General features: G+C 35.5%; 1 protein-coding gene across 3 annotated transcripts in view; it reads left to right on the forward strand.

Annotated features, from left to right (window-relative positions):
• Positions 1 to 14,951, forward strand: part of IFT74 (intraflagellar transport 74) — a 129,650-nt gene extending 114,699 nt beyond the window's left edge. For all 3 annotated transcript variants that reach the window (XM_011957111.1, XM_011957112.1, XM_011957110.1), the window contains exons 16-20: positions 206 to 332; positions 7,628 to 7,791; positions 8,373 to 8,498; positions 12,655 to 12,715; positions 14,635 to 14,951. In XM_011957111.1, coding sequence (XP_011812501.1) covers positions 206 to 332; positions 7,628 to 7,791; positions 8,373 to 8,498; positions 12,655 to 12,715; positions 14,635 to 14,753 — 597 coding nt within the window. In that variant the 3' untranslated portion in view covers positions 14,754 to 14,951. The remainder of the gene's footprint in view (positions 1 to 205; positions 333 to 7,627; positions 7,792 to 8,372; positions 8,499 to 12,654; positions 12,716 to 14,634) is intronic.
• The last annotated feature ends 560 nt before the right edge of the window (positions 14,952 to 15,511 follow it).

Raw genomic sequence — 15,511 nt, forward strand, 5'->3', positions numbered from 1 at the left:
CCCACAATTTTGAATTTATAGTCTGTCTTTATTGAGAAAACCCAATTTTGAATTTCATTTTCTATACAACATATAACTTGAATGGTGTATTTCAAAAACAAATACCTGCTCCAAACATCTCATCCTTTGTCAGTGTTTTCCAAGAGTTTTATTGAGAGTTAAATCAGTGGATTTTTTTTGAATTTTTATTTCTCTGCAAATGCAGAATATAAATCGTATGAAACAGATATCCTCTATCACCAATCAAGAGCTAAAGATGATGCAGGATGACCTCAATTTTAAATCTACTGAAGTGCAGAAATCACAAAGTACAGCTCGGAATTTGACTTCAGGTGAGAAAACAACCTAGATTTTAATATTTTTTTTTTAAAAAAATATATCAGTGTTATTCTCTTTGATTTTTTTAAAGCCTCATTGACTGAGGCTATAATTTATGATTGCCTATTGCCTCAGAATTATGTGTGGCTTTTTTCATCAGCTGGCTAGTATTATATTGTATATTGTCACTGATTTAATAACATTTATTGAATACTTATTTCAAGCCTGTGCTATATAATTCTGGGTATTGTTAAAGATAAACAAAGCTAGATGCAAGTTAAAGTGCTAAGGACAGATTTTAGTCAGTAATACAGTGTGGCAGTAAGCAAGGAGGGTCCAGCATGAATTGAAATCAACTTTGATTTGTACAGAGGTGATTGAGTGTTTTAAACGGAGAATGAGGGAGTGGTAAGGGAAAAGAAAAATTACAGAGTTCATCAGTGTACATGCTGATTAGGCCAGCTGTGTCTGTTAGCTGGCAAGTATCAAGTTAGGATTCTATGCTTATACACAGACTAGCAGACAGAGGCCCTAACTTTCCTGATAATTACATTTTAATGGAATGGCTTTTAGGTCCTTGAGAAAAATACTCCTGAGTTGTGGGAGGTACATACAGATATGGTTTGGATTTTTTGTCCCCTCCAAATTTTATGTTGAAATGTGACCTCCAGTGTTGGAGGTGGGCCTACTGGGAGATGTTTGGGTCGTGGGGGCAGATCTCTCATGAATGACTCAGTGTCATCCTTGTGGTAATGGGTATGTTTTTTGTGAGTTCAGGTGAGATCTGGTTGTTTAAAGGAGACTGGCACCTCCTCCCTCTCTCTCTTACCTTGTAACGCGCGGGCTCCCATTCTGTGATATCTCCCCTGGACACCCAGCTTTAAAATTTCCCTCTTTTGTACTCTTTCCCTTTATTTCTCAGACCGGCCAACACTTAAGGAAATAGAAAGGAACCTATGTTGAGTATCGGGGGTAGGTTTCCCCCGATATCTGGTGCCCTTCTGTCATAATTGTAAGCTTCCTAAGGCCCTCACCAGAAGCAGTTGCTGGCACCAAGTTTCATGTACAGCCTGTAGAACCATGAGCCAAATAAACTTATTTTTTTAAAATAAATTACCCAGGCTCAGGTATTCCTTTATAGCAGTGCAAATAGACTAACACACATATACATCTTAAAGGTACGGAGGAAAGATTCACAACTGGATGCTCTAAGAAAGGGTAGTCGGGCCTGTTGACCAATATGGGCTACAATAAATAGTATATTCTTTTGGCAGCCTGAAGCTTTGTCTGGCAGGCACTTTAAAGTGGGGATAGGGTCATCCTAGGGATGCAGACTTGAGCTGTTAGAAACTGTTTGTTTAAATCTTCTAATGTGGGTGGAAGGTAGTGCATGAAATCATTTGTGCTGGGAGTGGAATTTTTATAGGCAGAGGTTGAGGCCTAGTTGAGAAGAGAGCTCAGAGGAGCCTAGCTAGTTTGGTCAAAGATTGAATCTTTGTCAGTATAAGAGGCTTAAAAAAATCTAATCTGTTTCCTCAAGAAACTTTCAACCTTGTGGAGTTTCAGTTATGATACAATGAAATAATGCTATGATAGAAGTAAGCATAAGGAGCAATGGAAGTACATAGGGGACATATCCAGCCCAGTCTTGGATAGTTAAGAAGAGTTGATGTTTAATTTTAATTAGTTTAAGTCATGCTTACTAGCATGGGACTAGAGTAGCACTGTCCAAGATAAATGTAGTGCCAATATATATTATATTTATATAATTAAAGTTTTCTAGTAGCCATGTCAAAAAAGTAAAAAGAGACAGATTAATTTTAATAATATATTTTATTTAAACTGGTATAGCCAAGATATTATTTCAACATGTAAACTATATAAAAATGATCAAAGAGATATTTTATTTTCATGACATTTCAATTAGGACTAGCCTTATTTATTTATGTTTTTATTTATTTATAAGACAGGGTCTCACTCTCATTGCCCAGGCTGGAGTGAAGTGGTGTGATCATAGCTCACTGCAGCCTTTACTTCCTGTGCTCAGGTGCGTCTCTCACCTCAGCCTCCCAACTACCTGGGACAACAGGCACACACCAGCATGCCTAGCTAATATTTTGTATTTTTAATAGACATGGGGTTTCACCATGTTTTCCAGGCTGGTCTCAACTCCTGGGCTCAAGCCATCTGCCCACTCCGGCTTCCCAAAGTGTTGGGATTACAGGCATAAGCCACTGCACCTGGCCTGGACTAGACATACTTAAAAGGGCTCAAAAATCACATGTGGTTACTGGCTGCCATTGGGATGGTGCAGGTGGAGATTAGATACAAATAAAGTTGAGGTTAAAGAGACTAGGATAAAGCCATGTAAAAATTTGATTGGATCTTTGGTTTATGAACTAATGGCTTCTATGGGTGTTCTTTATGCTGGTGTGTGGCAGCTTTGAATTAGCTATGTTTTTGTCTACCTGGAATTACTACAGTTAGTGAGATAACGAGCAATGAAAACCTAATTAATATTTGCTAACTTAAGAATGTTGAAGGATTTTTGAAATGAAATAATGATCCATAATACCTTTATCTGGATTCCCAATCCATAATACCTTTATCTGGATTCCCAAAATCTAAAAAGATATTGGCAGCAAAACCTGACCTAACCTGAACTGACATGAGGCTATTTATAGTTTTTAATTGTCCTACCTAGTGTGACTATGCTTTTTGCTGTAGAAATATTCGTGTACTTGATGACAAGGTATTACCTCAGACCCTGCTGTTATGTAATTATTAGTATATGTGCTATATTACTTTTCTAAAATCCAAAGAATTATGCATTCTGAAATACAAGAGTTTTAGATAAGGGATTATAGACCTATAAATGCATACTGAATGCTATTAATTGCATTAATAGTGGTGATATAGGTATATAATTGCTATATTTAAGCCTATTTTACATCCAGATTTGTTGAGTTTACCATAGTTTTATTTGTATGTCTATATGCCAACTAACTGGGGGAATTACATTCTTGATATATAACTACTATTGGTTTGACTGTGAGTTTATTTTTATTGCAAAAAAACACAACGAAATTTATCATCGTAACCATTTTGAAGTGTACAATACAGTAGTGTTAACTATATGCACATTGTTGTGCAACAAATCTCTAGAACTTTTTCATCTTGCAGAACTAAAACACTATATCTCCTGAACAACAACTCCGTATTTCCCTATCCCCTGACCCCTGGAGACCACCATTCTACTTTTGTTTTTATGAGTCTGACTACTTTAAATTACTTCATATAAATGAAGTCATATAGTATTTGTCCTTTGGGGACTGGCTTAGTTCACTTGGCATAATGTCCTCAAGGTTCATCCATGTTGTAGCAAAGAAGGATTTTCTTTTTTAAGGTTCAATAACAATTCGATTGCATGTATATATCCTATTTTAAAGTCTATCTATAGACATTTAGATTGCTTCCACCTTTTGGCTATTGTGAATAATGCTGCAGTGAACAAGGGTGTGTAAATATTTCTTCATGATCCTATTTTCATTTCTTTTGGACATATATGAATATTTTAAAATATTTTCTCTTTTCTATAAACTAAATAATTTTATAGTTTTATTATTTCATCTAGAAAACCTGTTTTGTATTTTAGATCTTCATGCCTAAGTTTTTCATTTATCTAAGGTCAATGTAAATTCAACAAGTTTTTCCCCCTTTAAGCTGTCTTCTGTAACAGCTGTCAAGAAATGTACATTTTTTAAAAGGCAAAAATCAATACCAGGAAACAAATTCAATAATCAAGACTTTGTATTCATTCCACATTTTATACTTTGTGTTTATAGTTCCTTTTAACAGCTAGTCATTATGGGCCGGGCGAGGTGGCTCACGCCTGTAATCTCAGCACTTTGGGAGGCTGAGGTGGGCGAATCATCAGAGGTCACGAGTTCAAGACCTGGTTGACCAACATGGTGAAACCCCATCACTACTAAAAATGCAAAATTACCTAGGTGTGGTGGCGCATGCCTGTAATCCCAGCTACTCAGGAGGCTGAGGCAGAAGAATCACTTGGAGCCAGGAGGTGGAGGTTGCAGTGAGCCGAGATCGTGCCATTGCACTCCAGCCTGGGCGACAGAGCAAAACTCAGAGATGTACAGTGAAAAAAAAAAAAAAGAAAACTGGCTTCAGTGGAGATAAAGATCCAGTTTAATACTATGATAAGGATTTTGCTGGAAATTTTTCTTAGTGAAGGTTAAAGTCATTGATAATGACTTTAATTTCATTTACTACATTGTTTTCATTTTAACTTCAACCAACCATATAATTTTTTATTTCTTTCTTTCCCTAAAACCATCCTCCAACTCAATAAATTTTTTGTATCTTGAAAGCACCACAAGAGGTTTATAATATTCTTGTTTGCCTTTCAGATATAATGGATTTAGTGTACTCTGTGTTTTATTTTTATTATTTTTTTTTTAATGGAGCAATCGCTTCTTGGGGGAAGGGTGAAGAAAACTTAGATATTATAATGGCACTTCACAGGTCACTGTACCTAAAGGGCTACACACTACGTTGGTGATGTAAAAATTTCAGGGGAGGCCAGGTGTGGTGGCTCACGCCTGTAATCCCAGCACTTTGGGAGGCTGAGACGGGCGGATCACGAGGTCAGGAGATCAAGACCATCCTGGCTAACTAAAATACAAAAAACCTGTCTCTACTAAACCTGTATTTATAGAAACCCTGTCTCTACTAAAATACAAAAAAAATTAGCCGGGCGTGGTGGTGGGCGCCTGCAGTCCCAGGTACTCGGGAGGCTGAGGCAGGAGAATGGCGTGAACCCGGGAGGCGGAGCTTGCAGTGAGCCGAGATCGCGCCACTGCACTCCAGCTTGGGCGACAGAGCGAGACTCTGTCTCAAAAAAAAAAAAAAAATTTCAGGGGAGGGAGGTGATTGGGGGAAAAAAGTCTGTAAACGGCTTCTTAGGGAGTCAATAATATAAGAAAAAGGTTGAGAAACACTGGTGTACTGCATGGGCAAAGAGGCAAGGAATTTATCAGCAATAGTTTTTATTTATATTTTTTGAAAGGAAACTCCAGAGAGTAAACAAATGTGCTGATGACAGACTATCTTAGAAACACTTCCCCAGGTCAAAGTGGTTCCTTCTGAGATTTTGCTACTGTGTACACACTGCTTGGTAAACTTTGCAACTTCACAGCATATCAGAAGGAACTAGACTGCATCCTCTTCCTGTCTCTTCCCTTGGAGTAGCATTTAGCTTTTCACTGGGGACCTGTTGTTAAAGGAAGATAAACTTTACCCTATACCAACCATTTTCTCCTTTTATCAAGAAAAATCAATTTGTATGATTCTTAAATGTATTTCCCTGGTATATATTCAAATTAAACTTGCAATTAGATTTATATCAGTGTTTACTCCAAATAATCAAAGTATCTACAGGCTAAAAACAGTTCCTATTTAGAGCATTAAAATAGCATAAGCCTTAGTCACTTGTTCAGCTCTTTGATTCTCATAACTATTTCTAACCCTGGTAGAGATAAGAATCCAACAAAACAAAACTCTTTGCAACAACATTTAAGTCTTGCTATATAGATATTTATATTTATGTGTACATTTACATATATATTTTTAAATAGTGTATGTCGCTATGGTTAACTTTTAAAACTCTTAAAGGGGTAAAAGGAAACATTCAAGAAATACTGGCTTAATTACACTAACTTTAAAAATTTTGGTTGGATAACAGTCTCTTTTCTTAAATCAGTGACTTTTGAAGCATTGTTTTTTACTCTTCAAATTCATTCATATTCATTTACTATTCAGTATGCTGAACTTCTGTTACTGGCTCAAAGGTACTAGACTTTCTTACCTCTAGACTTTGCACATGCTGATTGTTTTTGCTGGAACACTTTTACCTTCCTCTTTGTGTGATATTTATAAACCTTAAGCCTTTAATTGAAAGACATATCTTTAGAGAGCTCTCTTGATCCCTGCTACATGCTTTTATGGCACCCTGTACTACTCTTTTCTTATTTATCCAGTTTATTGTAAATACTTATTTAATTGCCTGCTTCTACCTCTAAAATATAGCTCCCTGAGTGAAAACCATGTCTCTGTTGATTTCTATTATATCCTCAGCACCTGGCACATAGTAGATGCTTGGTGTTTTTGAATGGAAGAATGAGACAGACACAGGTATCCTCATTATTCATAGATTTCATTAGGGAATCAAGTTAACCTGATGTATATTAGCCACAACTGTCTCCATGCTAACAAACTTGTGAATTTGCCTTCTCACTTTATACTTTGTATCTTCCAAATAAATACTTGGAGCATTTTCATGATCATTTGTGGACAGGGGCAGACTCGTGAAAAATTTCAACAGTCTGACATGCACATTGCCAACAGAAGTTGAAAAAGGCAACACTCTGCCTTCTTGTATCAGTTCTCATACTATGAACAGGTTTCCTTTTTGCAGTATATTTAGTGTCATGTTTTTTGCATTTTTGTGCTTTCTGTTGGTAATCATGCCATTTAAAATGGCCCCAAGCAAAGTGCTGATGTGCTAAGTGTTCCTAAGCACAAAGGCTGTGGTGTGGCTTGTGGAGAAAATGTGTGATGGGTAAACTTAATTCAGGCATAAGTTACAGTGCTGTTGGCTGTGAGTTCAGTGTTAGTGAATCTACAACCTATAGTAAATAAGATGTCTTTAAACAGAAACACACATAAGGCAAGATCATATATTGGCTAATTGACTAAAATGTGACTAAAGGCTCACAGGAACTTAACCCTGTATTTCCCTTAGAGCAATAGTTCAATATTTGCTAACTCATTGTTCACAATAACTTCATAGACATAACTACCACGGATAGTAAGAGTTGATTATATGTGCAGTTATAAAATTGTGCTCAAATATATAGATAATGTTATTTAACTTGGTTTTTTCCCTACATAACTGTGTCATGCTGCTATTAAAAATAATGTGTCTTTATCTCGTAATATAGATTGTATTACTAAGCAAGAAAAAACCTTACATGTTTGTTAGCATGGAGACAGTTGTGGCTAATATGCATCAGGTTAACTTGATTCCCTAATATATTGGTTACCTGAAATTGGTTACTGAGGGGATGAGTATTTTTTTTCTTAATTTATATTATCTCACTGGTTACAGTGAACATATATTTCTTTTACAGATATTCTTATAAAACATGATTTTTAATAGTTGCATTACATTTCCTTCTGTTGAAAGGAATAAAATTTTGATTAATTATCACCTTAAATTCTTATGTTTCAGACAGTCAACGTCTGCAGTTGGATCTGCAGAAAATGGAGCTTCTAGAAAGTAAGATGACTGAAGAACAGCATTCTCTAAAAAGCAAAATTAAGCAAATGACAACTGATCTGGAGACATATAATGATTTACCAGCTTTAAAATCATCAGGTGAAGAAAAGAAAAAGGTAAACGTTAACCAAGTCTTACAGAATTACAATTCAGATTGTTTTTTTCTTGATCAAATGTAATAGATTTGTGGTATATTAGGATTTGTGGTATAATAGGATTTGTTATTTTAAGTTGATTATTTTATATGTATAAGCTGAGAAAAAATAAAAATGTTTACATATGTAGTTGGAATTTAGAGTGACTTAAAGTTTTAAAGAAAAGCAAAACTTGAAAAGCAAGGTATAAGCTGCTACTTAATACAGAGCGTTTCAGCAAATATGAGCTTTGTTAAATGCAGATTAGATTATGACTCTATCCTACCTGAAACTTGTCAGTAGCTTTCCATTGCTATTTACATTAATTTAGACTTAATTTGGTAGGGTCGGGAGAGATAATGACAGCATTAATAGAGTTATTAATACAGATAATGTTAACATAGCTTATAGTTCAAAGGATATTTTTACAAAGAGGTTTTAGAGTAGTTATAGCCTTGATATAATTTTACCAGAATATAGTTATTGAAATTAAGTTAAATATGCTTTATGCTGGCTTACTACATATTTTCTATAACCTGTCACTTCTATTTGGATCTTTCTAGAAATTACATCAGGAGAGAATGATCTTATCAACCCGCAGAAATGCCTTTAAGAAAATAATGGAGAAGCTAAACATAGAACATGAGGCACTAAAAACACAATTGCAAGAAAATGAGACACATTCTCAGGTAAAAAATGTTTTAAATGACTTTGAAATTCTCTTGGTCTATATTTTCACCCCAAAACAATCATTTTTTTATTTTAAAATTTGCTTTATATACCTTCTATATTTTCTGACTTTTAAGACAGCCAGATTCTGCACAGTCTTCATTCAGAATGAATGGATTCCTGCTTTCTTACCTTCTATAAACCTATATTGAAAGCCAACTCTGTTAGATACTGTCTTTGGCACAGCTATTAAGATATATGGGATAGTATCTTTTAAAAATCTTGAAAGTGAAACATTACTAATGCAGAAGCTAAAAATCCACAAAAATCACAAATAAAATAAATTCTAATGACTAGTACCCCATCACCCAGAAGAGAGAATGCTTATTGTTGCTGTAGTGTGGGTTCTTTTAGTCAATGGATAGATAGGTAGATAGACAGATAGGTAGGTAGACAGATAGATAGATATGTGTATACACATAGTTATGCATATACTTAGGTACACATTTATTTCTAAGCATTTATAGAAATTGTACCGTATTGTACATATCATTTAGGAGCTTGTTTTTCACGATTAACTGTACATCATAAGTACTTTCCCTTGTCAATATATATATTGACTTTTAAAAAATATTAATAGCTTAATGATATTCAAGTACATGGATGTAGCATAATATATTGAACCAATTACCTTTCATTGGATATTTAGGTAATTTCTAGTTTTAAAACGATTGAAATAATGCTATAAAGAGCAATCCAGGTATCCTTGAACTTCTTAAATCATGTCTCCAATTATTTACATAGGATACATAGATATATATACTTGCAGCCCCCTTTTCATATCACTCATCTTGCCGATAACTACTTGAACAGTGTGTGATGTTTTTTGCATTTTTGTGAGACTGGACAGAGACAATGTCTATCTCGTTTATTCATTGCACTGTGCTGTTGGTTGGCACATAGTAGGTGCTCAGCAATTATTTGTTGAATGATTGAATGAAGCATTATGTGTCATATACAAAGTCAACAACTATGGTCTGAAAAAGATTGATCATTCTCATATCTAATTAGTTTATGCTAGAAATTTGCACACGTGGTTTAAAATGCTAAATGCATTAAAAATTCGCTCTTTGGCCAAGTGCAGTGGCTCACACCTGTAATCTTAGCACTTTAGGAGGCTGAGACGGGCAGATCACGAGGTCAGGAGATAGAGACCATCCTGGCTAACACGGTGAAACCCCATCTCTACTAAATATACAAAACATTAGCCGAGAGTGGTGGCAGGCGCCTATAGTACCAGCTACTCTGGAAGCTGAGGCAGAGGAGTGACTTGAACCCAAGAGGCAGAGGTTGCAGTGAGCTGAGATCGCGCCACTGCACTCCAGCCTGGGCGACAGCAAGACTCTGTCTCAAAAAAAAACAAAAAATCCCCCTTTTTCTTTATATAGTTATGTGATTATGATAGAGAAAAATAAAAATAATGTCATTTGATTTTCCACTACCTAGGTACAACCATTTTGTTAACATTTTGGTGCTCTATCCTTGTAGTCTTTTTGTGCTTTGCAATCATACATCCATATTGTTTTTACAAAAAGTGAAATCATGCTATTCATACAGTCTTTCAACATTTTCTTAACTTTTTTCAGCCTTTTTTTTTTTTTTTTTTTTTTTAAAACAGTCTCACTCTGTTTTCCAGGGTGGAATGTAGTGACATAATTGTAACTCACTGCAACCTTGAGCTCCTGGACTCAACCGATCCTCCTGCCTCAGCCACCCAAGTAGCTAGGACTACAGGCACAGACCACCATGCCCAGCTAATTTTTGTTATTTTTTTATAGAGATGGGGTCTTTCTGTATTGTCCTGGCTAGTCTTGAACTTGTGGCCTCAAGCAGTCCTCCTGCCTCAGCCTCCCAAAGTGCTGGGATTGCAGGCCTGAGCCACTGTGTTCAGCCGTTTTTTTCTTTTTGAGATGGAGTTTTGCTCTTGTCACCCAGGCTGGAGTGCAATGGTGCAGTCTTGGCTCACTGCAACCTCTGCCTCCTGGGTTCAAGCAATTTTCCTGCCTCAGCCTCCCAAGTAGCTGGGATTACAGGTGCCTGCCACCATGCCTGGCAATTTTTTTTTTGTATTTTTAGTAGAGACAGGGTTTCACTGTGTTGGCCAGGCTGGTCTCGAACTCCTGACCTCAGGTGATCTGCCTGCCTCGGCCTCCCAAAGTGCTGGGATTACAGGTGTGAGCCACCACACCCGGCCTTTGGTGACATTTCTATAGCATTAGCTATTTCATTGTATGGATGTACTGTTTGAAAACAAAATATACCTTACATTCTTTTTGAAAAGGGTAGAATCTCATGAAAGCTTACTACAACTACTAAAAGCTTAGAAATCACTAGTTTACATAATTCAAATCTACCAGTTATTCTGTTCTACTTCATATACAAACCTAGATATAGACTTATACGTGACAAAATTTTCTCAGGTTGTTTAGAGTGAGGATGAGTGCTGGGGAAGAAACAAGACAAAGTTTGTGAGGTCATTGTCTTCAGTGGTTCTTAGAAAAAAATACTGATACTTCTTATGGAATATTAGCCCTCCTCATTCACTGAATAGATGATTTAAGATGGAAAGCATTTGACAAACACCATTTCTTAGAGCCAATGAGTGGTTACCTTGTTTATCCCTACATTAAGTGCTAATTGTATTCTTAACTCCATGTAGTGATAACTGGAAATCACAACATAAGCCACAATTTTAAATCCTTCTCTGTGTTATTTGTCATCTTTTGTGAATCCCAACTGATTAAATCAAATCCTGATCTTCCTGTCTTTCACAACTATTTTCTTGAAAACTGGCTTTTGGCATCTGTGAAGAATTTTATGTAACAGATTATTTAAATAAATTAGGGAAAAACAGATTTTCAAAATGAATTTCTGTTTCATGATATCTTTGGAGGTTTAAAGGAAAGTCAGTAATATAGAGGTATAATGTAAAAGGAATTTGACCATCTGACATAGCGTAGCTTTTATATAATTCCTGTAGCACTTAACAGGTCTGATGCATTATAAGAAGGCCACCTGTTTGTATTAAACAATGACAAAAAAGTCTGGTACTTGACTTTGCTGAAGGTTATTAGAGATTTACTGCCAGAAATTGCTGACTGCTTCCTTAAGTCCATCTTAACTTCAAGGTCCTGTCTAGGGGAGATTGATGTGATTTAGTAATACCAGCTCACAGCACATACAGTTCACATAATTAATTAGCTATGATTCATTCTAATATCTAGATTTATCTCTTTGGAGGAAACAATGAGATGGATGCTACATCAAGGCTGAATTTGCGCCCTGAAAATTATTTTAACATGAAGGGTAGAAGGAAACATTTCCACTGCAGCTTCAATTATTGTATTTTTAAACTAATCATTACTTCTTTGAAATGTCCAGATGGAACATTATTTTAGCATTTCAGTTTTCAAATGGTCCTTTGCTTTGGAAAAAACTATGTGCATCTTAAGAAAGAAAGACCATAACCCAGAGTTACGAGGTTAATTAAATCAGAAAAACAGTTTAATTCTATAACAGTAAAATTGTCTTCTGAGGAAGCAACCATCAATATAATATCCACATTAGCTTCCTGTTGATGCAGAAATTATTGTAACAGTGCCAGCTTTTTACCAGCTCTCTTATAATCTTCACACTGCAGCTCTGCTGTTATCACAGCTTGTGGAATTAGACAGGAAATTTAGCCCTGGAAGTAAGGAAGTTTCTCCTATATGGCTGAACCTTTGACAGTGTGTGAATATATATTATATTTGTGGCATTAGACTTCCAGATTTCAAGAAGAGATTTCCATCGTGTCCCATTTTTCTTTTAAAAGTTTTTTTAGGGAAAGGAAAATCATAAATTGTCTTTTAGTTGGCATGCTCATTGGTATAATAAACGTTTAAAATATTTTATAATTAAAATAAATATATAGGGTAAAACATGTTATAGAATTCATCACTGTATTAAGGTATTTACTATTATTTAATCTTTTTTTCTACCATGGCTTTATCTCAATGAAATGCAAGTTGATAAGATTTAAAGTTGGAGTGATTTTTTTTTGTCTTATCCTCTTAGAAAGACATATAATTGTTTGAAATATGGGTACTAGTTAATATTTTTCTTTTATGTTTTTAGCTTACAAATTTGGAAAGAAAGTGGCAACACCATGAGCAAAATAATTTTGTGATGAAAGAATGTATCCTTTAAAAAGATGAAAATGGGGCCGGGCACGGTGGCTCATGCTTATAATCCCAGCACTTTGGGAGGCTGAGGCGGGGTGGACCACAAGGTCAGAAGATCGAGACCACCCTAGCTAACACGGTGAAACCCCCATCTCTACTAAAAATACAAAAAAATTAGCTGAGCATAGTGGCAGGTGCCTGTAATCCCTGCTACTCAGGAACCTGAGGCAGGAGAATGGCATGAACCTGGGAGGCGGAGCTTGTAGTGAGCCAAGATCATGCCACTGCACTCCGGCCTGAGCAACAGAGCAAGACTCTGTTTCAAAAAAAAAAAAAGCTAAAAATGAAGTTGACTGAGTTAGTTATTTTTTTTTAGGAATTTTTTAAAAAATTCATATTTAGTTTAACACACACTTATTAAATACCAAATATGTACAAAACACTGAGCTAAATTAAATGAATATGACTGTTTCAATTCTACAGTAGTTAAGAGGTGTGTGTGTGTGTGTGTGTGCATGTGTGTGTGCACGCCCTAAAGTAATAGCGGATTTTGGGAATTGCCAAAAAAGGAGTACAAAGACTTAATGTAGCATAGTGATTAAGTGCCCAGATTTTGGAGTCGGGAGATCCAATTTTAAATGTTAACTCTACTGCTTATAAGTTACAAACTTTGTACAGTTTAATCTGTTCAAGCCAGAACTGTATCATCTCTTAAGATTCAGTTTTCCAGGATCACAGGGCTTGGGTAAAGTTAAACATTATCAGTAAATCTTCTGATAAACATGGCAAGAATTTCTTTTTTGTTTAGAGACGGGAGTCTCGCCAACTTAGCCAGGCTGGTCTCAAACTCCTGGGCTCAATCCCACCTCGGCCCGCTCAGGTGCTGGGATTAGAGACATGAGCCACTGCTCTTGGCCCCAGAATTGTATCATCTCTGAAATCTCTAAAATATAGTTAATATTTCCTTCTTAGTGTTGTTGGGAGAATTATATATAATCATATAGTAAAACATATATTGTATATGTATATAATATATAGTTGCTTGTTTATAATGTTCTACGTTGAATATCTGGGCAGCAAAGGGAGGTAGACTAAGTAAGATCTTGAGACTTTGACTTCCAAGCTCATCCATGTTTCAGTTAATTCAACTCCATTTTATGTCTACAAAGATGATACTTACATCTCATCTTACTGTTTACTTTTAGTTTGATTATAGGAGGCAGCAAGCAGCTGTTGAGAACATGTATTGTGGAGTTGTAACAAATATTTCCTTAAAAGTTGTTTCCTATTCCCTTCTTTGACCCATTCAAGGGTGTCTCTGCCTGGAGAACTAGATCCTGACTCAGTGGCAGCATAGGTTCTCCCCTAGGGTGGTGCTGAACTTCAGCTCAGAAGCAGCCTGGACCCCAACTTATCTCCAGATTAAGTGTTTTAGGTGCTCTGTTGCCAGTGTTAGTGCAACTTAGTTTAAAAATAGAAGACTTGTTCACAGTATGCTCTAAGTCTAGCAGTGGAGTTTTGTGCAACATAAAGTAGGTGATTTTGGAGCAGAGTGAAGTCTAGAAATTTGCCTTAAATTATCTGTGGTACCCTAGAGAACATGGTATGTGTATGTGTGTATGTATGTTTGAATATGGGAACTAGTTCATTGAATGTTAGGTTGTTCTAAGACCAGAATTAGATTAAAAATGCGTAACATATTAAGTATTAAAAAGTGTTTATATTGTCTATGAATTTTTTGCAGTAAGTTTAACTTGGCATTTTAGGTTTTAATCGATACTTAATCTGTTAAAATAATGTACTGTATTTTAAAGTATTCTAATTGTGCTTTTTTGTACCATCTTAAATATGAAAAATATCAGTATTTAGTTCCTTTCTCAGCCACAATTAGATTTTTATTGACATTGTTTTCCCCCTTAATTCATGTAATTAGTCATAGCAACCAAGAGTCAAGAGAGTGATTACCGGCCAATTATGAAAAATGTGACCAAGCAGATTGCAGAATACAATAAAACCATCGTGGATGCTTTACATAGCACTAGCGGAAACTGAGTTTAAGTCAACTGAAAGTCTCTAAGGAAGTATCCTCTTGCTGCTAAACTTGGTACAAGTTGACTCCAAAAAAAAAAAAAAAGCTTACCTTTGGAGTTTACCTAAAATTCCTGAATGTTATAATTTTTGTTGCCTCTTTTAAAAATGATATTTTAAAATAGTCAATAATTCAGTAAATGGTTTGCATATTAAAAAGTATCGTCTTCTTTTCTTTTTATGATACTTGTATTTGAACCAAGAGATAAAGAAACTAAAAGTGACCGTTGAAATTTATTTAGCTGGTATAATCCATCTATGGCAACAAATGAGATAAGCTTTTCTTGTATCAACTCTAGGACGGATGCACGGAGTATGATTCTGATTTAGCACTTATATCAACGTTGTCAATTTTTACTTCTGGAAAAAAACAGTAAGATCAGAAGGGAGATTTTTAGCTTTGAACCTTACTTCTCAAATAGGTTATACTTGATGTGTATTAGACCATATAATGTCACAGATAAATTTATAACGCATATTCTTTATAGAGCAGTTATACCTAAAGATTTGGAATTAGAAACTTTTAATGTTTGCAATTCTTAAAATATTTTTTCATATATATATTCTTGGAAGAACATTAGGTAAAAAACTACATTTACAGTGGGGTGTTTGGGACTATGGCTACTGCTATTCATTGCCACCCTATAGTATGCGTTTACTCTCTTGTACTATTAGGACTTAAGTAGATTAATTTATAAGCATTAGCCAGAATATTTGGGAAA

Source organism: Colobus angolensis, unplaced genomic scaffold (genome assembly GCF_000951035.1).
Source record: "Colobus angolensis palliatus isolate OR3802 unplaced genomic scaffold, Cang.pa_1.0 Scaffold436, whole genome shotgun sequence".
In the NCBI taxonomy this organism is placed as follows: Eukaryota; Metazoa; Chordata; class Mammalia; order Primates; family Cercopithecidae; genus Colobus; species Colobus angolensis.